The 25,653-nt window shown below is 35.7% G+C and overlaps 1 protein-coding gene across 1 annotated transcript in view; it reads right to left on the bottom strand.

The window, feature by feature from the left end:
• BAZ2B (bromodomain adjacent to zinc finger domain 2B) overlaps positions 1 to 25,653 on the bottom strand; it is a 321,145-nt gene that overhangs the window by 97,364 nt on the left and 198,128 nt on the right. The window contains exons 14-17 of the mRNA XM_030796599.1: positions 12,186 to 12,396; positions 4,616 to 4,708; positions 4,440 to 4,501; positions 130 to 195 (exon numbers count right to left, since the gene is read on the bottom strand). Coding sequence (XP_030652459.1) covers positions 130 to 195; positions 4,440 to 4,501; positions 4,616 to 4,708; positions 12,186 to 12,396 — 432 coding nt within the window. The remainder of the gene's footprint in view (positions 1 to 129; positions 196 to 4,439; positions 4,502 to 4,615; positions 4,709 to 12,185; positions 12,397 to 25,653) is intronic.

The following is a 25,653-nucleotide window of genomic DNA, read 5'->3' as shown; positions in this document are numbered from 1 at the left end:
ATGTTTAAAGAGAATATCTGACAAACATATTAATTTGTGTGAGAAAACATGCACGCAAAATATTTATTTTTGCAGACTTAAAAATATATGGCTATATTACTTTAATTATATTAAATTTAAGAATTCTACCTCTAGAATTTGCTGAGCTCGAAGTTCTTTTTCCATTCTGATTTGCTGTATTCTCTTAATTTTTTCCTGTAGGAAAAGTTATGATAACTTGAGATAATAAAATAAACTATCTGAGTAAAGAGTATTTGAGTGGAATCAAATAATTAAAAATATAAGTACAGGCCGGGCGCAGTGGCTCATGCCTGTAATCCCAGCACTTTGGGAGGCCGAGGCGGGTGGATCACGAGGTCAGGAGATCGAGACCATCCTGGATAACATAGTGAAACCTCGTCTCTACTAAAAATATAAAAAAAAATTAGCCGGGCGTGGTGGCGGGCGCCTGTAGTCCCAGCTACTCGGGAGGCTGAGGCAGGAGAATGGCGTGAACCCGGGAGGCGGAGCTTGCAGTGAGTCGAGATGCGCCACTGCACTCCAGCCTGGGTGACAGAGCAAGACTCTGTCTCAAAATAAAAAAAAAAAAAGTACAAAATTACCAAAGGCTGGACATAAAAATTTCATTATTTAGTATAAAACCATATATATTTTCATGTCTGAAATTAATATGATTTGATAACGTTTCTCACAGTAAATGAGTAAATTTACAGAAATTTGTAAAATGCAAATGCTAAATAAACAGAAACTCAGTGAACCAAGCTGATTAAACTATATAGCCTGAAGATCTTTATAGATATTTGTAGTTACAAATAATACTTAACTTGAAATAATATAGGACTGAATAGCAGAAAAATCATGTATCAGCAGTCAGAAAACATACAGCCAGTTCTGGATTACAGTCATTTATTGAATGGTCTTGAGCAAATAATAACTATTCTTCTATAAAGTAGTGAGAGGTGTTTGCCCTTTCTCATTTGTCACAATTAAATAAAATGCTTTAAAAAGTATATAGTGACACAACTGGAACATTATTATTAACAATAATTTCCATTCTAAAATTTATTTCACATGTTGAATAGCATGATAATATAACATTGCTTTTAATTACCACAATTAGCCCATTTCAGAAATAACCTGTAACATTATTTTAAAATTAATTAATTATAATTTAACATTCCAGTGAATTATTTGTAGGACATAATTGGGGTACACATTGTCTAAATTTAATGAACTGGTTATTGGATATGTTTTATAACTTAGTGATCATATAAATTTTGATAAAAATTTACATTTTAACTTAAAAAATTACATCATATTCTATAAACACATTCTTAGCAATTTCATGTTCCTTAATCCATTCAAAAGTCCCAAATTGGCATTGATGAGAATAAATACAAGTTAAAAAGGAAAATTCAAACTTTCCTACTTGAAAATTGTACTTATCCTAGAATTTCCAGGGCCAACACATTTTATACACCTGTATTTCACAATGCCTGCTCCCATCTCCAGATGCTAGCTGTACCTATTGAAGCTATACATTAATATGCATTTTAATTTTTTTAATGTACACTGATGTTATTGATTCCCTGCAGGATTCTACTGCAGGATGATGAAATTTTAGGAATTACTGTTTTGATTTTACAAGACTGATCACATTCTTTGATTTTGGTGATCCTATCTTGGTACTGAATATTAATTGTAGGCTGTCAAAAATAAAAACCCCAAAGTGGGCCAGGCACTGTGGCTCACACCTGTAATCCTAGCACTCTGGGAGGCCGAGGCAGGCAGATCACCTGAGGTCAGGAGTTCGAGAAACAAACAGTGCTAGGTGGTGAAACCCCATCTCTACTAAAAATGCAAAAAATTAGCTGGGTGTGGTGATGCATGCCTATAATCCCAGCTACCTGGGAGGCTGAGGCAGGAGAATTGCTGGAACCCAGGAGGCGGAGGCTCCAGTGAGCAGAGATTGTGCCACTGAATTCCAGCCTGGGTAACAGAGGAAGACTCTGTCTAAAAAACAAACAAACAAACAAACAAACAAAACAAAACAAAAAACAAAACAAAGAAAAACAAAAAACAAAACCCAAAACCCCAAAGTGTATCTTTTGTGTAATTTCCAAATCTTAGAAAAGAATTGATCCATATTTGAAGTATTTATTTGAATTAGAACTTGATATCTGAGAAAAGTATACTCTTGATCTAACTTTTCTGCTCTTGTCTATTATAACACTATAAGGTGCTATGTTTTCAAGTCAGCAAAAGTCACTCATTGTTCTCTTATGCACAGATAGGCAGGGAATCTTGGGGCTTACGTACACAGTCTAAAGCTTTACCTTAAGTATTCAAGTGACTTTTATATATATCCATATATATTTGGTAGTGTTATCATTAGCATGTAGATAAACATGGTAAATTATTATAATACTGGTTAACTTTATAATGTTGAGTACTCAGCCACTGAGCCGGTCACTTTACATTTAATATCTTGTCAATCATTAAAAAATCATAGAAGCTTAAATTATCTTCTTTTTACATAAGAGAAAACTGAGGTTCTCAGAAAGTAAATATTTTTTCTAAAGTCCAATACTTAGTAAATATAGAGTCCTCGTCAGATCCCAATGCCTGTGTGCCTCCTGCTTTGTAATAATGTTTCTGAAATCTTCCAGAAAACTGTCTTAAAGACTATCTGGTGACATTTTTGGTCTACTAGGTGGAAAAAATAATCCAAAGGATGAAAACACATGTACTATTTTATTCTAGATCAAATGCTGACTTTAAAATAGACCCTATATAACAGAGAGTATGAGTAGAATTACTCTATACTTTGATTCACTTTGCTGAATCAGATAAATGAGATGGTATTTTGAGATTGGCCTCAGATAAATATCTTGATAAATATTAAGACCAGTTCATTTGCATTAATATTGCTGGAAACTTTGGAGCTCAATGCTTTTTCAATGAGTAGCAAAGACCATGTGGATTTAGGTTGTAGCTACTGTAAGACTTTAGGATCATAAAGCTGAATTTAAAGTACTGATGGGATCTAATGAGTCTCCAGCCATTAGTAAATAGAATAAGCTATAAAACTTTTTAAATAAAAGTATAACAGAAACAACAGTATTTCACTTAAAAATGAAATATGAACTTATTTTTTCATATATACTCTTTAGTAAATATATTTTAACGAATGCATTCACTAGCCTATTTCAGGTCAATCTTACAATGTCTAGCAGTCACAATTAACAAACGAAGGATGGAATTGAAGTTTACAACTGCTACTTTAAATTATGGTGGTAAAAGAGTATACTGTGTAGTTGGATGTTTATATTTATCTTTAAAAAGTTGAGCATGTGTTTTGTTGCCAGTCACTGCAGTAGGCACTTTATGTTCATTATCTCATTTATTCAGATATTGCAGTTAACTTCTTTTATGATGGAGGAAATAAAGACTTAAGGGTTAAGCCATTCATCTAAGGTCACAAAATTATTAAGTAGCAAAGCCCATATTTAACTGTAGGCTGACTGACTACAAACTTAAATCCTAAATCCCAACTCTGTATCAACTTCTTTAGTCAGATTGCTTTAGTTAATACTGGAAGAAACCTTAGAGAAAACCACATCAAATCCAACCCAAGCCATTTATTTAGCAGGTATTTATATAGTAACATAACTGATTTCATTTGATTCTCAGAAATAATTACATGCTTCCTAATATTTTTAAAAGAATAGTACTTTCTCCCCATTTCCTTTCTGCTTTAATGTTACCATGAATATGAGGAGGTGGGAGAGTAGTTTACACATTCTCATCTTAAATGAAGCTGAATACCTTCTCACTTAATTTTTACCTATGAAAATTTAAAAATTAATTTGCTTACCTAAACTTAATTTTGAAAATCACATGGGGAGAAATATTGTACATACAAGACAGAGAACTCTGGATTTGCTAAAATAATGCTCTCATCATTTTTTTTTTTTTTTGCAGTGGCAACTTTTAAGTAACCCTGAAAGTATTAGAAGCAATGAAGGCAAATCTTACTTTGTATAACTTAAATTTAATTTTCTACTAATATTTTACATGTTTAAGAAAAACAAGCTTATATTAAAATTTGAACATTCAAGCAATATACTTCATTGACTGATACATTAATTTAAAAATTCTGAAAATTGTTCAAGATATCAACTTATATAAATTCTACCAGGATATTAAAGTACTTACACAAATTTACTGTTTGGTAATCATTTCTTTAAACACTTGGAAGTAGAAGACTTTATTAAAAAGGTAAAATTTTAATTAATAGAAGATAGCAACTTTCTAAACAAGACACAAACATTAATGTGAAATACAGTTATTTAAGAAATCAAAAATAATGTGCATTACTAACAAATCCTCAAAATAAGTCCCATATTTTAAAAGTCAGTTCCAATGCATACACATACCTGCTGTTTCATAATCTTTATCTGTTCTTTTTGCTTCCGCTTCTCCTCAGCAGCCATTATTGCTACAACAAGAAACCAAAGGACAGATATCATCAAAAAGGGAATGAAGAAAAGAAACCTTTTATGAATTCCCCAGTACTAACTCTTCGAGTTTATGTTACATTTAAATCACTCACCTTGTTGTTTTTTGGCTTCTTTAGCAACCCGAGCCTGTTCCTGCTTTTGAAGTTTTCTCAAAAGCTTTATTTGTGCTGCTTGCCTGGCTATTTCTGAAAAACACAAAATTTCAAAGAATATTAACAACTTTGTGTAACTACTAACCAAAAACAATAACTGTGTGAAAATGTTATCATCATAAAGGATATAATTATTATTATTTTTTTTGAGATGAAGCCTTGCTCTGTTGTCAGGCTGGAGAGCAGTGGTGTCATCTCGGCTCACTGCAATCTCTGCCTCCCAGGTTAAAGCGATTCTCCTGCCTCAGCCTCCCAAGTAGCTGGGATTACAGGCGCGCACCACCACACCCAGCTAATTTTTGTATTTTTAGTAGAGATGGCGTTTCACCATGTTGACCAGTATGGTCTCGATCTCCTGACCTCGTGATCTGCCCGCCTCGGCCTCCCAAAGTGCTGGGATTACAGGTGTGAGCCACCACTCCCAGCCGAGGATATAATATTTAAGAAAATTGCCTAAGGTCAGACAGATACCAAGTAGAAGAGTGGTATGGTAGACAACGTCATGTTCATTCCAACGGAAACTGAATGTTCATTCCAACGGAAATAATCAAATTATTTCATCAAATATGATTCCATATCTAGGACTACATAAAAATGAGGTTTCTTTTAATCTTTATCAGAGAGGCTTACTTAAGTACATTTTTTTCACATTTCAAGTAAACCCCACTTAGTGGGAAAATAGCTGCTAATATTTTAAGACTTGTAATGTAGCTTCAGTCTTAACATATAAAAAAAAGAAAGACTCTCAGTTAAAACAAATACAAAGTCCCCTGCCACCCAAACTTAGTATTTCAATTAGCTATAATGGTTAAGTTCCTGAATCCAGTGGTATTTTCATTTATGAAGGAGAGGGACTAAATCTCCTAAATAAAAGGAAAGCAGAATTTCAATGACTTTTAAAGACAACCTAGTTCTTATAATCTTCAAGGACACATGTATGAAACTAGGGTAGATGAACAAAATTAATGGCCCCAATTCTTCATTCCTCCTTTTATCCATGACATTTGTAACATGACTTTGGAGCAATTCCCATCAAGAGATGGAATATATTTTCCCGTCCCTTGATTCTGAACTCAACCATGTGATTTTCCATGGTTAAGAGGATGTTAGCAGTTGTGATGAAAACAGAGCTTGAAATTTTAGTTGTATTCTTTCTGCTTTTGTTCTTGCGCTTTGCCCAAGACTGAAGATATGATTTGGGGGCTAGGCTATCGGGAGATTGGGACACAGGGAGCCAGTTGACTGCAACCTCTTCCTCCCAGGATCAAGCAGTTCTTCTGCTTCAGCCTCCCAAGTAACTGGGATGACAGGTGCCCACCACCACGCCTGGCTAATTTTTGTATTTTTAGTAAGGGTGGGGGCTTCATATGTTGGCCAGGCTGGTCTCGAAGTCCTGACCTCAAGTGATCCACCTACCTCAGCCTCCCAAAGTGCTGGGATTACAGACATGAGCCACTGTGCCCAGCCAGTCCTGGGTTTTTTTCTTGGCTATGCTGTTTAACCTCTAGGAGCCTTAGTTATTTTATGTGTAAGCGGGGCAATCATGTTGATCTTATAAAGTAGCTGTGAACATTAAACAAGGTGGTGTAAATTTAACACAACAGGCTGGGTACACTGGCTCACGCCTGTAATCCCAGTACTTTGGGAGGCCGAGGCGGGCGAATCACGAGGTCAGGAGATCGAGACCATCCTGGATAACACAGTGAAACCTTGTCTCTACTAAAAATACAAAAAATTAGCCAGGCGTGGTGGCGGGCGCCTGTAGTCCCAGCTGCTCGGGAGGCTGAGGCAGGAGAATGGCGTGAACCCGGGAGGTGGAGCTTGCAGTGAGCCAAGATCGTGCTACTGCACTCCAGCCTGGGCAACGGAGCAAGACTCCGTTTCAAAAAACAGAAAGAAAAAGAAAAATTTAACACAATAGTGCCTGCAATCAATAAATGGTGGAAATTTTTAGAGCTCAGGTGATTCATGTGTTAGCAATTATGTTCCTTGTCAATGAACATAATTTAGGTTTCTTTGTTCAGTGGCTACAAAATTTAAACAATGTATAATACAAAGTGATGCTTTCTAAAATGATTATATGAGTAATATTATACACCACTTTTAGAGTTAGAAGTATTCAGACCAAGTTTGCCAGCAGAAGAAAGCAAGGATATTACATGGTTTCTGTGTCCGTTATACCCTTTGCCACAGTAATGCTTGGTAACAACCACCAAACCTTAGTAGCATACAACACTGTCTTAATCACTTGTGCGCATGGAATCAGCTGGAAATTAGCTAAGCAGCTTTGCTTATCTTGGCTGGGCTTGTTCACACATAAAATAACTAAGGCTCCTAGAGGTTAAACAGCATAGCCAAGAAAAAAACCCAGGACTGGCTGGGCACAGTGGCTCATGTCTGTAATCCCAGCACTTTGGGAGGCTGAGGTAGGTGGATCACTTGAGGTCAGGACTTCGAGACCAGCCTGGCCAACATATGAAGCCCCCACCCTTACTAAAAATACAAAAATTAGCCAGGCGTGGTGGTGGGCACCTGTCATCCCAGTTACTTGGGAGGCTGAAGCAGAAGAACTGCTTGATCCTGGGAGGAAGAGGTTGCAGTGAGCTGAGATTGCACCACTGCACTCCAGTGAGACTCTGTCTCAAAAAAACCCCCAAAGAAACCCCAGGACTTTCTGACTCCACAGTCTATATGCCACTATCTCTAAAAATCTTTAAGCAAAGTTTAAATGCCTTAAGATTTTAGCTAAGAACGTAACTGTAGGTCCTCATAATAGCTGAAGTGAAGTTGGTCACTATGGCCAGTTTTCTATCACTGAGACTTTTAAAAAGGAGAAGAGATGAAAAAAGTTGAATTTCATCTAGTAAACTGCAAGTGTTAATGAAAAATAAAATGGAAGATGATGATAAAGTATTATCTCCAATGTCCCAACCATTTTCAATATTAGGAGGTTACAGGCATCATCAAAAATTCCTGGGTCACACAAAAAAGATCTCCTGTTCACTAAATACTCTGGGACATAAAAACTTATAAACTGACCTTCAGGGTCAGCAATCTCTGATAATAATATGGGTGAAGAATATTATTCTCAGCTATAATAATGCCAGATAAATATTTCTTTAACATTAAGAATTGAAAGTTTTGAATTCTACAGTAGAGGCCTGACTGTCTTGAGATGTAAAGATGTGCTGATAAAAATGCTTCCTAGAAAATATGGCATAAGTATGATCTTTTGCTGCAAGCTAAACTGATATTCTCTAATATAAGTTTAACTTTTAATAAGAAAATTCTATAATATATATAGAACCATGTTTGTGTATGAGTGTATCAATCAATTTCAAGCCCTACACAAGTACACAGTAATTTTTGTTTATTTGTTTGAGACAAGGTCTTATTCTGTGACCCAGGTGAAGTGGCATGATCATAGCTTGCTGTAGCCTCCAACTCCTGGGCTCAAGTGATCCTCTCCCCTCAGCCTCCTGAATAACCAGGACTATAGGAGTGCACCACTTTACCCAGCTAATTTTTTAAAAATTTCTTTTTGTGGTCTTGCTTTATTTCCCAGGCCAGTATTGAACTCCTGGCTTCAAGCAATCCTCTCACCTTGGCCTCCCAAAGTGCTAGGATTACACAGGTATAAGCCACTGTGTCTGGCCAGTAATTTAAAAAAATCTTTAGGCCAAAAAAATTTAAAAGTTCAACTCACATCTTTTTACTTTAGCAAGAAATATAAAATTTTAATTAATCATTAAAAATTTACATAGATTAAATTTTACATTATGGGCAGTTGGAAAAGAAGATGATGTGAAAAAAAGAAAAAGGCCGGGTGCAGCAGCTCACGTCTGTAATCCCAGCACTTTGGGAGGCCAAGGCAGATGGATCACCTGAGGTCAGGAGTTCGAGGCCACCCTGGCCAACATGGTGAAGACCCATCTCTACTAAAAATACCAAAAATTAGCCGAGCGTCGTGATGGGTGCCTGTAATCCCAGCTACTCAGGAGGCTGAGGCAGGAGAATCACTGAACGCGGGAGGCAGAGGTTGCAGTGAGCTGAGATCGTGCCATTGCACTTCAGCCTGGGTGACGAGTGAAACTCTATCTCAAAATAAAAATAAAATAAAAAAAGAAGAAAAAAAGAGAATACAGAGGAAAGAGAATGAGTTAGATACCTAGAAAAGTTCACCCAAGCTGTAGAAATAAATTACTTCCAGTATCTTCTCATTTATTTGGTTTTTTTGGTTGGTGAATATATTATAATTACCTTTTGAAATATTAATTTGGAAAGTATCTTTTGTGGCTTAAGAAATTGTCTGCTTTAATTTTAAAGATGAAGTTTATTTTCAGATAGAATTAGAGATATTTTGGACATAACTCATTTCTTTGATCTTAAGATGCATTTTTAAACATTTTGATATCTCTAAGGTCAGAATGTAACTGATAACTGGCAGCTCTTTTCTTTCTTAGTGTACATCTTAAAATAATGGTGCACGGTATAGATTACTTATAGGCATCTCAGTTTCAATCACATATGAAATGAATAGGGGCTACTTGATATTTTGGAAAATTTGAGATATTAATAGTATAAGTCAATCAACAAGCAGGTTTATTTATATAGAATGAAAGTCTTTATCATATTCAAACTTTGTCAGATTTTTACCTATATTCTGAGAAATTAGAGTTCTCATTTCACAACGTTTAGATGTACACTCAAAACTCACATTTATCTCACTATTCTGAAACTTTCTTCAAATTAAGTCTGTTTTTTCAGTCTAGTTGGTCATAGAAGGATAATAATATATAAGAAAAACTTCTAGAATCCTCTCAGATAACCCCCCAAAGTGTTACCAAAGAAGGCTTTTAGAAATGAAAAAGGTGATAAAGTGCTTCATTTTTACTTTCTTTTCTTCACAGGAAAAAATACAAACAATATTCCATACACTTGTAAATATTAATAATGATTATTTACTTACTGTTAAATAATATTTATATACATGTTGAGAAAGAGTACATGTAATATACAATAAGGTCAAAGGTAACAGAACTTGCAAAATGCAATCCAATGTATTATAACAAGGGTAAACTATGTAATTGAATACAAATCAATTTGAAATCTGGAGGGAGAATAAACATTCGGTAAAAGTTGAATAATTAACTTCTACTTTGTTACAATAAAAATATAGTTAATTTTCTAAATTTAAATTTGCTATTTTAATTCTAACTTATAATGATACTTAGATACGCCAAATATCCATGAAGATCCCATGTTTTGATTATCAGTTAATTTCAAACTTTCTTATTTTATGCAAACAACGTCCACATTCCCCAGCATTAAACATTATTCAGAAAGGTCAATAGCTTATTGACAATATCAATTTTTAAAACCCATCTATGTCTGTTAATTTATTGACTTTTTAACCTTCACCAGTAACTCTTTGGGATGAAAGTCTTATCAGAAGCCAAATAAAATAAAAAAATCTGACTACCATACTGATATGGTTTGGCTCTGTGTTCGCACCCAAATCTCATCTCAAACTGTAATCCCCATGTGTCAAAGGAGGGACCTGGTGGGTGGGGATTGGATCATGAGGGGGTTTCCCCCCATGCTGTTCTCATGATAGTAAGTGAGTTCTCATGAGATCTGATAGTTTTCAAAGTGGTGGATTCCCTTGCTCTCTCTCTCTTCTGGGTGCCTTGTGAAGAAGGTGGTTGCTTCCCCTTCCACCATGACTATAAGTTCCCTGAGGTCTCCCCAGCCATGCGAAACTGTGAGTCAATTAAACTTCTTCCTTTAGAAATTATCCAGTATCAGGTCATAACTTTATAGCAGTATGAGAATAGACTAATGCACATACTAAGATAAAAAACTTATATGACAACTGCTAGGCAGTTAACAAGCTATTAGTCAAAGTATGAACTGGAGACAATATTTGCCTGCTATCCATAAAAACTTGAAAATGATTTGTGTAGTATGTTTAGATTTGTATAATATATGCTTAGAAAAGTGTAATATATATTTATTATAATTGGCTGATAGTGAAGATCTGGAAGTAGCTTAAACAGTCATCAAAAAGAGACTGACTCAAGTCCATTTATTTTAAAAATCAAAAAGGATATATATGTATATGTGAGTGGTTGCATGTGTGTGTATGTGTGTACATATTTCTGAAAAGATTAATTATTCCACTGATAAGAATGAGAATATCTTTTATTTATTTCTTTAGAGACAGGGTCTCACTCTGTCAGCCAGGCTGGAGTGCAGTGGCATGATCATAGCTCACTGTAACCTTGAATTCCTGGGCTCAGAGGATCCTCCCACATCAGCCTCCACAATAGCTAAGATTAGAGGAGTGTGCCACCACACCTGGCTAATTTTAAAATTTTATTTGTAGAGATGGGGTCTTGCTTCATTGCCCAGGCTGGTCTTAAATTCCTGGCCTCAAACAATCCTCCCACCTTGGCATCCCAAAGCATTAAGATTACATTTGTCTTTAAAGCATTCTATTCTATGAGTTTTGTCATGGATATTTGTTTTATAATAAAAAACAAAGCAGCAATAGAGAAGTCAATATTATGACGGTGTTTACAATGCATAGAAATAAGTCTTTTATACATTTCCTCCACATTTTGCTTATTTATAGGGATAATAAAAAACCCATGAGAAGTAAAATTCTGTTAGATTTTTAAGTCAATTTTCATTATTAAACCTTTATTTTACATTGTTACATATCTTTATATATATGCCTTGCAAATATAAGATATCTACACATATGTTGATATATTCAGACAGTCTTAAGCGGCTTCACATTTGTAACTAGTAACTCAAACTGCAAAGCCAAACTGTTCTATCTTACTCAGCCTTCTCTTTGCCATACATAGCATGGGACTTTCATGTTGAGATTTTATGTATAATGTCAAATCATTAATACAGTTTAGGTTATTATGAGCACTTTGAACTTGATAAATGATACTTTCTGGTTATCTTAAAGTACTTTTTGATTTAAATGTATTAATTTGTTATTCTGAAAATATATATACTATATCTGGACTACAGGAGAACCCGAACTAAAAGACTGGGGTTACTTACCAGTAATTGGAGTTCTCTGACTGAAAATTTACTCCACAGATCCACATATTTTGGAGTTATTCCCATGTACCACCTCAAGGAATCGGGAGCTGTTAAAATGAGAATTTCCAGAAGGTTGGCACCACCTTAAGGCTTGTGCCAAGTGCTGGTTGATTCCCTTTCTGTGCAAGCCTTAAAAGCTTAACACCCACCTTTGTAATTCTAAATACACAGGATAGGATGTGTTTACGAGTAATGGTTCTTGAAAGATTACCTAATCAAAGAACTCCAGTTACCAGTGGGACTCCTTATTTTTCATTTTATTCTAACACAAATATTTACTTTTTAAAAATTGAGAGCAGTGTCAATCCTAGGTCAAAAATATTAGAAATACTTTTAGTATACTTTTTAGTATGATTATTAGTGTCAGACATATTATGTTTCTTACCTTGAGCTTGCAGTTTTCTTAGCAACTTTGCATCTGCATTATCTAGGAATTCAGCATTGCCAACATTTGGAGGTCGACCTTTCCGACGTCTCATCCTGGATTCCTCTCTTGCTCGTTGTCTATCTGGATTTGGTGGTCTTCCTCTACGACCTTCCATTGCCCTGATACGAGGAATGACATCCTCTTCTTTCAAAAGACACCACTGCATTCCCTTTTAATTAACATTTTATAGAAATAATATATTACAAACAAAATAAACATAAGAGACCAATATGTCAGAAAATTCTAGCTAAAAATCACATATATTTTGGAATTTATAACATTGGTATAAACTTTAGGAATTTCATTTTTAAATTAAACTTAGATGTATAATTATTCATGGCCTTTTGCATAGCTTTAATATTCTTACTTTAACGACTTAAGCTTTAATTAAATATATAGATTTGTATCTGTATCCATAAACATAGAGATATAAATCTTAATCACCATTTCTGAACTATAATGACCATCGAGTTAGCAGATATTTAAAAATATTAGTTGTAAAATGATGCCACTATAGATTGTTCTTATGGGTTATCAGTTAAACCAAAACACTAAGCTACCCAAATAATACATGAAAGTTTCTCTTTATAAATATTACAGCTAATAAATTAAGACAGAAAGAGTTAGAATATCAGGATTCTCCAATACCCAATAAATTAGTGAATCGAAGAATTGAACTTGAATGGTTGCCTATCATCAAAAAGAGACACAACTAGACAGATATTAGCCTCCTGATGGAGGCTCATACAATCACCTATAAAATAGTATTGCCCCTCACACACACACAAAAATCAAATCTGGATTTGATCAAGCCTCTAGATTTAATTACAATAACTTTAAAAGAAACACGGAAGTATAAGTTAAACTATACGGCAAAATCCATTCTGTGGGAAATTCTATAAATGACCTAGTTTCTTCAACAAATGTTGCAAGAAGTAAGAAAACTGTAGGAAGTTTAAATGAACCTTAAAATATGTATCAAACAAGCCCAATTTGTGGACCTTACTTGGATACTTATTTAAATAGACAAACTGGCCGGGTGTGGACTGGCCAGGCACAGTGGCTCACAACCTGTAATCCCAGCACTTTGGGAGGCCGAGGCAGGCGGATCACCTGAGGTCAGGAGTTCGAGACCAGCCTGGCCAACATGGTGAAACCCCCATCTCTACTAAAAATACAAAAATTAGCTGGGCGTGGTGACAGGCACCTGTAATCCCAGCTACTCGGGAGGATGAAGCAGGAGAATGGTTTGAACCAGGGAGGTGGAGGTTGCAGTAAGTTGAGATCACACCATTGCACTCCAGCCTGTGGGACAAGAGCGAGACTTCGTCTCTAAATAAATAAATAAATAGACAAACTGTTAAGAAAATTTGAACAATAAAGAGACAACTGAAAATCTGAGCAATGACTGAGAGTTGATGATATCAAGAACGTATCAAAATAAATAAGTACAACCACTATGGAGAACAGTTCGGAGGTCCCTCAAAAAACTAAAAATAGAGCTGCCATATAATTCAGCAATTCCACTGCTAGGTATATATCTAAAAGAAAGGAAATGAATATATTGAAGAGCTATCTGCACTCCCATGTTTGCGCAGCACTGTTCACAATAGCCAAGATTTGGAGGCAACCCATATGTCAGATGGATAAAGAAAATGTGGTAAATATACACTACATAATGGAGTACTTATTCAGCCATAAAGAAAAATGAGATCCTTTCATTTGCAACAACATCATGGATGGAACTAGAGAATATCATGTTAAGTGAAATAAGCCCGGCCTAGAAAGGTAAGTTTTGCATGTTCTCACTCATTTGTGGAAGCTAAAAATTAAAACAATTGAACTCAACGGAGATAGAGAGCAGAATGATAGTTACCAGAGGCGGGGAAGGATAGTGAGAGGAGAGGGGCAAGGGAGGGAAGATTGTTAATGGTTATAAAAAATATGTGGGTAAAATAAATAAGATCTAGTATTTGATAGCACAACATGGTGACTAGAATCAACAATAATCTATCATACATTTAAAAAAACCTAAAAGAGTACAACTGGATTGTTTGTAACACAAAGAAAGGATAAATGCTTGAGGTGATGAATACCCCATTTACTCTGATGTTATTATTTTGCACTGTATGCCTGTATCAAAATATCTCATGTGGCCGGGCGCGGTGGCCCACGCTTATAATCTCAGCATTTTGGGAGGCTGAGGCGGGTGGATCTCCTGAGGTCAGGAGTTTGAGACCAGCTTGGCCAACATGGTGAAACCCCGTCTCTACTAAAAATACAAAAATTAGCTGGGCGTGGTGGCGGGTGCCTGTAGTGCTAGCTATCTGGGAGGGTGTGGCAGGAGAATGGCTTGAACTTGGGAGGCGGAGGTTGCAGTGAGCCGAGACGGAACTGCTGTACTCCAGCCTGGGTGACAGAGCGAGACTCCATCTCAAAAAAAAAAAAAAAAAATCTCATGTACCCCATATATATATATACCTATTATGTACTCACAAAAATGAAAAAAATTAAAAAGAAATTATATATTAAAAGTATAATAATGGTACTGTGGTTATGAGTCCTTATCTTTTAGAGACACAAATGGAACCATTCCTTCAACAAATTTTGGGAGGGAGAAGAAGATGAGGGTATACATAAAACAGTATTGGTCAAAATGACAATTCCTAAAACTTATGATGGGTACAAGGTATATATTATCAGTCCATCTATTTCTGTATATATTTGAGATTTCTCATTATAAGCCTCCTAGTGGAGGCACTGCCAACACAATGCTAGTGTATTATAAGAATAATTCTGCAGCTGGGCTCAGTGGCTCATGCCTATAATACCAGCACTTTGGGAGGCTAAGGCGGGCGGACACAAGGTCAGGAGTTCAAGACCAGCCTGGCCAATATAGTGAAACCCCGTCTCTACTAAAAATAGAAAAATTAGCCGGGCGTGGTGGTATGTGCCTGTAGTCCCAGCTACTTGGGAGGCTGAGGCAGAAGAATTGCTTGAACCCAGGGGGTGGAGGTTGCAGTGAGCCGAGATCGCGCCACTGCACTCCAGCCTGGGCGACAGAACAAGACTCCGCCTCAAAAAAAAAAAAAAAATACTGCTTAGCACATAAATACATGTATACTGCATGGGTCAATCAAAACAAATACACTGTTATATTACCTTATAGTCCAAAATAATATGTTCAGATATAGGACACATCTTTTAAAAATAATTGTCTTATTATTTCTTTTTAGGAGTTAATTCCTTCAGTATGAAGGTTAAGGAAATTTTTAAAACGTGTTTTTCTCTAAAAATATCCTCAAAGTAGAAATTTTGGTTGAGTCACTAGAAGAAACTGTGCAACCAAAAATAACCCAAAGTTCTTGAGTTTTACGTTATAACACGATTTGCCTAACCTGGGGCAAGGAGTCTATGAATATCACAGTTAATGGGTACTAAATTGTATGTGATTATGGATAATAGCTACATCCCACATTCCAAGTATTGTGCTTTGTTCCAGATACTTTGAATAGACTATACACTTTAATCTTCACAACATTTCCATCTCATATGGTGGGTTTTATCCTCTTTACAATTGAGGAAATTCAGGCTGAGTGAGGTTGAATAGACAGCAAAGAACAGACTGTGATTCAAACTCATGACTGTCTCACTCTAAAACCTGTGCTCCTGACCACTATGAGTACTTGATGTTATAAAGATGTTCTTATACTTGATAAGTGACAGATCATAACATTTAGTCATGAAAGCACAGCCAAGATTATGTCAAGAAAAGACCATCAGAAAAAAATTAATGCACATGTTCATACACATATATGCTAAAAATAACATCTATACTAACTCCTTTCGGTAATTCTTTTTTTTTTTTTTTTTGAGACGGAGTCTGGCTCTGTCGCCCAGGCTGGAGTGCAGTGGCGCAATCTCGGCTCACTGCAAGCTCCGACTCCCGGGTTCACGCCATTCTCCTGCCTCAGCCTCTCCGAGTAGCTGGGACTACAGGCGCCCGCCACCACGCCCAGCTAATTTTTTGTATTTTTAGTAGAGACGGGGTTTCACCGTGGTCTCGATCTCCAGACCTCGTGATCCGCCCGCCTCGGCCTCCCAAAGTGCTGGGATTACAAGCGTGAGCCACCGCGCCCAGCCTCTTATCTTAAAAATAATTTTAAAAATTAATTCCGAGGAAAATGAAAATTTTTTGCTGAGATTCCAAATGAAGTCAATAGGAACAATAGTTGTACAAAGTGTATTTTTAGGCCATAAGCCACTAAAAAGGAAGACATCAGCATAGTTTATGTCAGGTTATGTTCACCAGCATGGGAAGCTTTTGATTAGTTTAGGTTTTCATTTTTTTATTATGTTCTTAAGCACCAAGGCAGCATGTATCATATAACTTGAAAAATATAAAAGTAACATTCATGATACTTGGAAGAGAAGAGTGACTAATAAAAGTCTGTAAACAAATCTGCATTCGGTTTTTAAAGTATCTTATTAGTAACAAAATCAATTTTTGGCCAAAATTGTAAGAGTTCTATCAACTTTTCTTATCTAGATATGATTTTTACATAGTTACATTTTTATTCAGCTAGGAAAATACACCTGTGTCAAAAGAGGAACAAAATACGTTGGTGCCTAGAACTTGGCAGACAAATACCGTGACCATATCACTCACATTTTCGCCCTTGGCATTTCAAAAGTAAATACTTTCTAAAGGGATTGCATATACTGGATTACTTATAATGTTTTCTGACTCCTAGATTTTAGAAAATGAGAAAAGAATCATTAGGAAAATCTGAAACTTATACAACAGCTTTAATTCACTGAAGAGCCAAAATAATTGTGGGTGAGAACAAGTAGTATTTTTCTCAATAAATTTTTCCTCAGGAAAAGCAAATACAATTTATATCATTTGATTCACATGCCATTGGCTTTTTATCTATCAGAAATTATATATCAAAAGAATTTAATTCTTTTTTCTTGATTTCTAAGACTTAAGATAGTAAATATTTGCTGAAAATAATTTTTGTTGACTAAGATTTTTAAAATATGGATAAGAAAAGATGATCAACAAGATGGAGATAGCAAAAGATTGTGTTGTTTTTTTTTTTTTTTTTGAGACGAAGTCTCACTCTGTGGCCTAAGCTGGAGTGTAGTGGTGCAATCTCAGCTCACTGCAACCTCCGCCTCTTAAGTTCAAGTGATTCTCCTGCCTCAGCCTCCCAAGTAGCTGGGATTACAGGCGCTTGCCACCATACCCGGCTAATTTTTCTATTTTTAGTACAAACAGGGTTTCGCCATGTTGGCCAGGCTCGTCTCGAACTCCTGACCTCAGGTGATCCACCCCACCCGCCTTGGCCTCCCAAAGTGTTTGGATTACATGTGTGAGCCACCATGCCTGGACAAGATTATGTTAATTATATTATTCTAATTCTGCTTTCGAGAGTTGCTAATTTGTATTCTTAGTGAATAATACCTTCGATTCTATAAATACTACAAAGAGAAAGAAGGAAAAAAAGAAAAGCGTTTATGTTTTATTTCGGAAGACTGAATAATCCAGGTAAATAAGCTAATGAAATAAGTGAAAATACACTGTAAAGCTGTAATATATTATAAAAATGAAGTTTTCACTACTTAAATATTTGTTGAGGCACCTTTACTCTGAGCAAGGCATAACATTATCTAAAAGTCAGCTAGAGAGAGACCTTTTCCCTAAAGGACTACATTTTTAACAAGGACCTCAGGCTCAGTCAATTCTAAGGCAGGTGACCCTAGGACCATACCCTTCAGTAATGCATTAGAAAAAGAGTTTAGAGCTTGGGAGAGAAAGTTGTCTCAACTGTCCATATAAAAATTATGATGGCCGGGATTAGAGCACAGGAATTAGAGCTAGAAAGGGAGATGAGTAGTACATTCGTCTTTTGGGAGAGAGAACTGGCTGAAATTGAACACTGCCTGGATGCGAAGGAGGAAAGCCTGAATGTAGGCCAGAAAGGCAGTTAAGGTTTGGAGTAGTCTCTAAACAACATGGAAAAGGGAAATAAGTGGCAATGAGGTTTTCTTACTGAACAAATAAAGATGGAGAAATATTTGAGAAAACTGGAAAACAAATTTATTGCTCAACTTTTTTATGACTTATAAACAGACTTTTAAAGAAAGAAAATATTTCTTTTTAGTGAGTTCTTAAATATTTTCTGTATTCAGAAATTCAAAAGAGATCATGAAATTTATTTTCAGTATGACCTTCCTATTTCAACATTTCTGTTATATAGTCTTCATAAACAAATGACTCCAAAGGATAGGTGAACCCTTCATGAGGGACTGGTTTGTTTTCACCTTATCTTATAGACAGTAAATTGCCTAATTAACTGGGTTTCCCACGTTTCACTGAAAGCTAGAGTAAATATGTGGCTTAGCAGCCACATGTTTAGGTCTTAACGGGATGTGTTCTCAAGTTTTATTCCTGATTCAATTTTACACATCCTGGCTTGACTTTTTCTTTTGTTGCTCCCATTTTTTAAATACTTGTAAGCTGATTTTTTTTTGGGGGGGAAGCAGTATATAATTATGTAAATGCAGTATACCAGTCCACCAAAAGCCAATTAGCTGAATGATTTATTTGCCAAGTTATTGATGACTATTTTTAAAGTTTTAGTATCACCGAGACTGGGATGCAGCAATTTCACCATGGATTTACAATCCTGTGCCACTAGATGCCCAGCTTCCCAAGTTAACATTTGAGATGCCTAGTACTGTCCTTCTTGAATGCTCAATGTTATATAAGTGAATGGAGAGACTTTACTCTTCTCATATTTTTCTGGATTGAGACCTGTGTCTATTCCAGTCCTTGCCTCTGGTAGTAAAATATTTGTGGGGTATGTTTTAAATCTGGATTAAGGCAATTGGTCTGACAATTTAAGGCCTATTAGTCATTCAGTGGATTGGTCATTTACCAAATTGATTTCTGGCTAAATAATTTTCAGTAAATTTAACCGTAGCTTAAGTAAACAAAGTTAATTTTTTACCACCTTTCCTTTTGAAATTATACTTTCCGAATCCTTTACTTCCCAATTTGTTTATATGAAACTTTTAGAACGTCACACCTAAAAGCAAATTGATCTTTAAGACCTCTTATATGCATTTACATTACAGATGAGAGAATTAAGTTAGCTTCAGTGTAAGTAAGGTAAGATATGAAATTACCCTGCTAGAACTAAAAAAAATTCTTTGGGGAATGAGCAAAGAAAGGGTATCAAATATTTGCGACTAAATTTGACAATTCACGTAAAAAAATTAACATCATGAGAAAAAAATCAAAATTTTGTTGGATTTCCTTACGCCTTTTCAGTTTAGTATTATGTCTATTTCTAACTACTTAACAGTGTCAGAGGTAGGTAGTAAAAGGGTGATAGATTGTAAACTTTATGACAGATATTCTTAAGCCACACTAGTCATATAGCTTATTACACCATACACTACGTAGCACTTTAAAGATGTGAAAGAGTAAGAACCGTGAGAAAAGGTGTCATCTATTAAAAACAAGTGAGAAAGATGTGGTTTGATACAACTGTTTCCACCAATGCTGACTATGCTTTCTACTTACTCAAAGTATGTCATCCTCTAATAGTCAATGACTTTCAATATCTCCTCCTCCTATATCCTTGGATTCATACAGTTGTCCTCCTAGTATAGGCCTTGCCCAGCCACAAAAATCCTACCTGGTAGATTAGTGACATAAATTTCCAGACTTTTAGATTTCTGGTACTGATCTTTCATGTTCTCAGTGTCCATTCGTGCCCACGGCTATGCTGCATTAGGTGTGACAGTTAACAGCAGAGCTGAATTAGAACTCTGGTTGTTGACTTCCAATCTTTTGTTCTTCACTTAATTCGAAATAATTACCATCATTATACTTGTGCCAGAAACTGTGTGTCGCCTACCTTACTGTGAAGCCTCCTCTTACTCCTTATTAACAAAACCCTAATTTTTAGCTGGGCACCATTGTGCCTACTGTTTTATCTTCCTCAGAGAATAAGCTTCTCTAAACCAACAATCTTTTTTTGTATTCTTCAGTTTCTCTATGAACATTAGTTTTTCTTCAAATTCAGGCTTTCAACTTAATTTCTGTATTGAAAGGTGTATTCACAATTTGCTCTATGGGAAAATGCCTTTAGGGGACATCTACTTACGGAAAAAAATGCCCGGCACATGAAGTATTTGCCACAAATATTTACTGATTAAATGACTCAGAAAAAAAGGCTCTTTTCATTAAGAACTGTAGACATTTTACTTTTTATGGCTTGTGCATTAAAAAGAAGAAACACTGTACTTTTTTCTAAATGCAACATCTCAAAGAAAAAAAGCAACATTTTCGGAGTCATTTTAAACTTGCTTCTTCTTTGCATCTTTCAATTTTATGCTTTTTTTGGCCTGGTAACAGTAGACATTCCATATTCTAATGCTTCTAAACCTCCTGGTTGAAAAAAATAAAGGTAAGGTCTTTATGCTTAGATGTATAGCTTTCTACAATTCACAAAAAATGCTTTTCAAGGTAGATCATCATATATTTCAAAATAATACGTTATTAATTTATTTTGATGCCTTCCTCTATTCCTAAGAAATATGTAAATACCTCTTACCTTAGTATTATATTTAGGTAAATAAAAATAATGCTATTTTATTACCAAAATCTGTCTAGCTCAACCTTACTTTCTTTTATTCTGACAATCAAACACAAAGTAAAATAAAAACAATGACATTTTATTCAACAATTTTTTTATAATGTGATGAAACAGAAGTCTGTAGGAAATTTATTTACCTTACCCATTTACAAAGGTGTTTCTAAAACTGCTAACAGAAATTCATTAAAAGGTAGTCAGCCAGTACAGCATAGGCTTATATAGAGTATTACAGTTGTTTTGTTCCATGAAGTCTATCACTCCTCTGAAATCAAGATTTTTACAGAAGCTGATAAGAAGTGTTTGAAAACTATCAGTATGCTGAAAAGTAGCCGATTCTACAAATTCCTCACTACATCTGTGGACCAAAACAAATAAAACTGATAATGGATATATTAAGTGTGTCTTATTCCCTATTTCTTTCTTTCCATTTTTTTTTTTTTTTATATTAGAGACAGGGTCTCAATCTGTCACCTAGGCTGGAGTACAATGGCATGATCATTGTTCTCTGTAGTCTCAAACTCGTGGGCTAAAGCAGTCCTTCCACCTCAGCCTCCCAGGGAGCTGGGACTACAGGCATGCAGCACCATGCCCAGGTAATATTTTTATTATTTGTGGAGCTGGAGTCTTGATACATTGCTCAGGCTAGTCTTGAACTCCCGGACTTAAGTAATCCTCCTGTCTTGGCCTCCCAAAGTGTTGGGATTACAGGTATGAGCCACTGTGCTGGGCCTTTTATCCCCGTTTCATTTGTAATCCTATTTTCTTGAATTAAGGGAATCTCCTTTTTTAAAGGTAATAATTACATTGTTGTCCTTCAGTAAATGATTAATTTACCTAAATTTTAATAAATATAAGCTCACACACCTCTCATCTTATTGTACTATACAAAAGTTAGTTAATATTTTCAACAATTGCTTGCTGTTAATATTAATAAATACATATATAATCATATCTTAAGCCCAGAAATATCTTGAATCAAAAAATGATTAAGCAAAATATCCATGGTATTCAACAAGAAAAAATAAAAGTCATCCAAATAGGAAGACAGAAAATCAAACTATCTGTCTTAAGAGACAATATGATTCTATACCTAGAAAACCCTAAAGACTTTTACAAAAAGCTTCTAGGACTGATAAACGAGTTCAGTAAAGTTTGACGACACAAAATCAATATACAAAAATCAGTAACATTTCTATACGCCAATAGCATCCAAGCTGAGAGCCAAATCAAGAACGCAATCTCATTTATAATAATAGCCACAAAAAGAATAAAATACCTAGGAATATAGCTATCCAAGGAGGTGAAAGGTCTCTACAACAAAAATTACAAAACACTGCTGAAAGCAATCAGAGAAGACACAAACAAATGGAAAAACGTTCTATGCTCATGGATAGGAAGAATCAATATTGTCAAAATGGCCATATTGCCCAAAGTAATTTACAGATTCAATGCTTATTCGTATCAAACCATCAACATAATTTTTCACAGAATCAGAAAAAACTATTCTAAAATTCATATGAAACCTAAAGAGCCTAAATTGCCAAAGCAATCTAAGCTAAAAGAACAAAGCTGGAGGCATCACACTTACCTGACTTCCAACTATACTACAAGGCTACAGTAACCAAAACAGCATGGTACTGGTACAAAAACAGACACACAGAGCAATGGAACAGGACAGAGAACTCAGAAATAAGACTGCACACCCATGACCACCTGATTTTTGACTAAGTCAACAATAACAAGCAATGGAGAAAGAAATCCTCTATTCAATAAATAGTGCTGGGATAACTGGCTAGACGTATGCAGAATATTGAAACTGGACCCCTTCCTTTCACCATATACAAAAATTAACTCTACATGGATTAAAGACTTAAATTCCTAGGGAGAAACCTAGGAAATACCATTCTGAACATCAGCCTTGGCAAAGAATTTATTACTAAGTCCCTAAAAGCAACTGCAAAAAAAATAAAAATTGACAAGTGAGACCTAATTAAACTAGAGCTTCTGTACAGCAAAAGAAACTATCACAGACAACCTACAGAATGGGAGCAATATTCACAAACTGTATATCTGACAAAGGTGCAATATTGAGACTCTATAAGAAACTTAATTCAACAAACAAAAAATAACCCCATTAAAAATGGACATGAACAAACACTCCTGAAAAAAAGATACATGGAGCCAACAAATATACACAGAAATGCTCAACACCCTTAATCATTAAAGAAATGCAAATCCAAACCACAATGAAATACTGTCTCATTCTGACACTAGTCAGAATGGCTATTGTTGGCCAGGTGCGGTGGCTCACACTTGTAATCTCAGTACTTTGGGAGGCCAAGGCAGGAGGATCATGAGGTCAGGAGATTGACACCATCCTGGCTAACACCGTGAAACCCCGTCTCTACTACAAATACAAAAAAATTAGCTGGGAGCGGTGGCGGGCGTCTGTAGTCCCAGCTACTCAGGAGGCTGAGGCAGGAGAATGGTGTGAACCTGGGAGGCGGGGCTTGCAGTGAGCCCAGATGGCACCACTGCACTCCAGCCTGGGTGACAGAACAAGACTCCATCTCAAAAAAAAAAAAAAAAAAAAAGAATGGCTATTATTAAAACATCAAAAAACAATAGTTGTTGGCAAGGTTGCAGAGAAAATGGAACACTTTATACACTGCTAGTAGGAATGTCAATTAGTTTAGCCACTGTGGAAAGCAATGTGGAGATTCCTCAAAGAACTTAAAACAGAACTACCATTAGACCCAGCAATCCCACTACTGGGTATATACCCAAAGGAAAATAAATTGTTCTACCAAAAAGACACATGCACTCACATGTTCATTGCAGCACTATTCACAATAGCAAAGACATGGAATCAACCTATATGCCTATCAACAGTGGACTGAATAAAGAAAATGGTATATATACACCCAGGAATACTATGCAGCCACAGAAAGAATGATATCTTATCCTTTGTAACAACATGGATGCATATGGAGGCCATCACCTAAGTGAGATAATGCAGGAACAGAAAACATCACATGTTCTCACAAGTGAGAGCTAAACATTGAATATCCACAAACACAAAGATGTGAACAGTAGACACTGGAGACTACTTGAGCGGGGAGAGTGGTGGCGGGGGGTGGGGCTGGGGGTTGAAAAACTACCAATCAGGTACTGTGCTCCAGGATCATTTGTACACTGAACCTCAGTGATGCACAGCTTGCCCGCTTAACAAACCTGTACACGTACCCCTGAGCCTACAATAAAAGTTGAGGGAAAAATAAATAAAGCACTGTGTCCCTAAGAAAAGCATCAAACTACATGCTTAAAAACGATTTCAGTTTATTGCATGTAAATATGCCACAATAATATTTTTTTTAAAGAAAAAAGTTTTTTCAATTATGGGCTTTTTTCTTTAAAAATAATATTAGCAACAAAGAAATTCTTAAACGTAAGAAAAATTAATGATTTTATCTTTTCTGAAATAAAATATTGATGGGCTGTTGCTTCTCTTTCAGATTTATCACAGGGTGCTGTATAGACTTTGAGAGTAAGGGGACTCATTTTTGTTTTCAATTAACTTTTTTACTTCTTTAGTATTTAATGTTGAGACGAATGGCCTTTTATGTAAATTATACTCCTGGAAGGAATAAATCATTCTCTCGATAAACCAGAGAAAAACCCAGAATTCTGCAATGCAGATATTATCTTCTAGCAGAAAGTATTATCTCCTAAATTTTATATATAATATATGGAGAATTGGAATTCTGCTGATGCAATTTTTGTAATGTGTTAAGTAAAATTAGACCATATAGAACTAATGTTGGGGGTTTTGGGATATGTTTTAAGATTAAAAAATGATGAAAAAATATACTTCCCAGGAAAATGTTTTAATAGGAGAGTGATTAAGAATAGAGTTGTCCCTTGGTATCCAGGACCTCCCTCTATGAATACCAGTATCTGCAGATATTCAAGTCCCTGAATAAAAATAACACAGTATTGGCATATAACCTATACCTATACTCCTATATACTTTAAATCATCTCCAGATTACTTATAATAGTAAACACAATGTAAATGTTATGTAAATAGTTGTTACATCATATTGTTTAGAGAATAATGACAAGGAAAAATGTCTGTACATGTTGAATACAGATACATTTTTTTTCCTGAGAATTTTCAATCCACAATTGCTTGAATCCACAAATGCAGAAAACACAGATATGGAGGGCTGACTGTACTAATGAATCCACAAATACAGCATTTCATTTGCTATCAAACATCCCAATAGATACATGAAGCTTGGAAAACTGTAGTGGCAACATTTAAGATCATTTTGTACAATCTCCATGCATTTGGAAAACTATGAATTCTCAGTTTTATTGAATTACAAAGAATAGGGGTATTTACTTTTAAAAGACAGGAAATTGGTTTTCTGTTGTTTTTTTAGATGGAGTCTCACTCTGTTGCCCAGGCTGGAGTACAGTGGCGTCATCTCGGCTCACTGCAACTTCCACCTCCCAGGTTCAAGCAATTCTCCCTACTCAGCCTCCCAAGTAGCTGGGACTACAGGTGCCCACCACCATGCCCAGCTAATTTTTGTATTTTTAGCAGAGAAGGGGTTTTGCCACATTGGCTAGGCTGGTCTTGAACTCCGGAGCTCAAGTGATCCGCCTGCCTCAGCCTCCCAAAGTGCTGGGGTTACAGGCGTGAGCCACAGCGCCCGGCCTGTTTTTCACATTATATACATAAAA

This window comes from Nomascus leucogenys, chromosome 17 (assembly GCF_006542625.1).
Source record: "Nomascus leucogenys isolate Asia chromosome 17, Asia_NLE_v1, whole genome shotgun sequence".
NCBI lineage: Eukaryota > Metazoa > Chordata > Mammalia > Primates > Hylobatidae > Nomascus > Nomascus leucogenys.
Note: the sequence above shows the minus strand (reverse complement) of the source record. Positions and strands in the feature narration are given on the sequence as shown.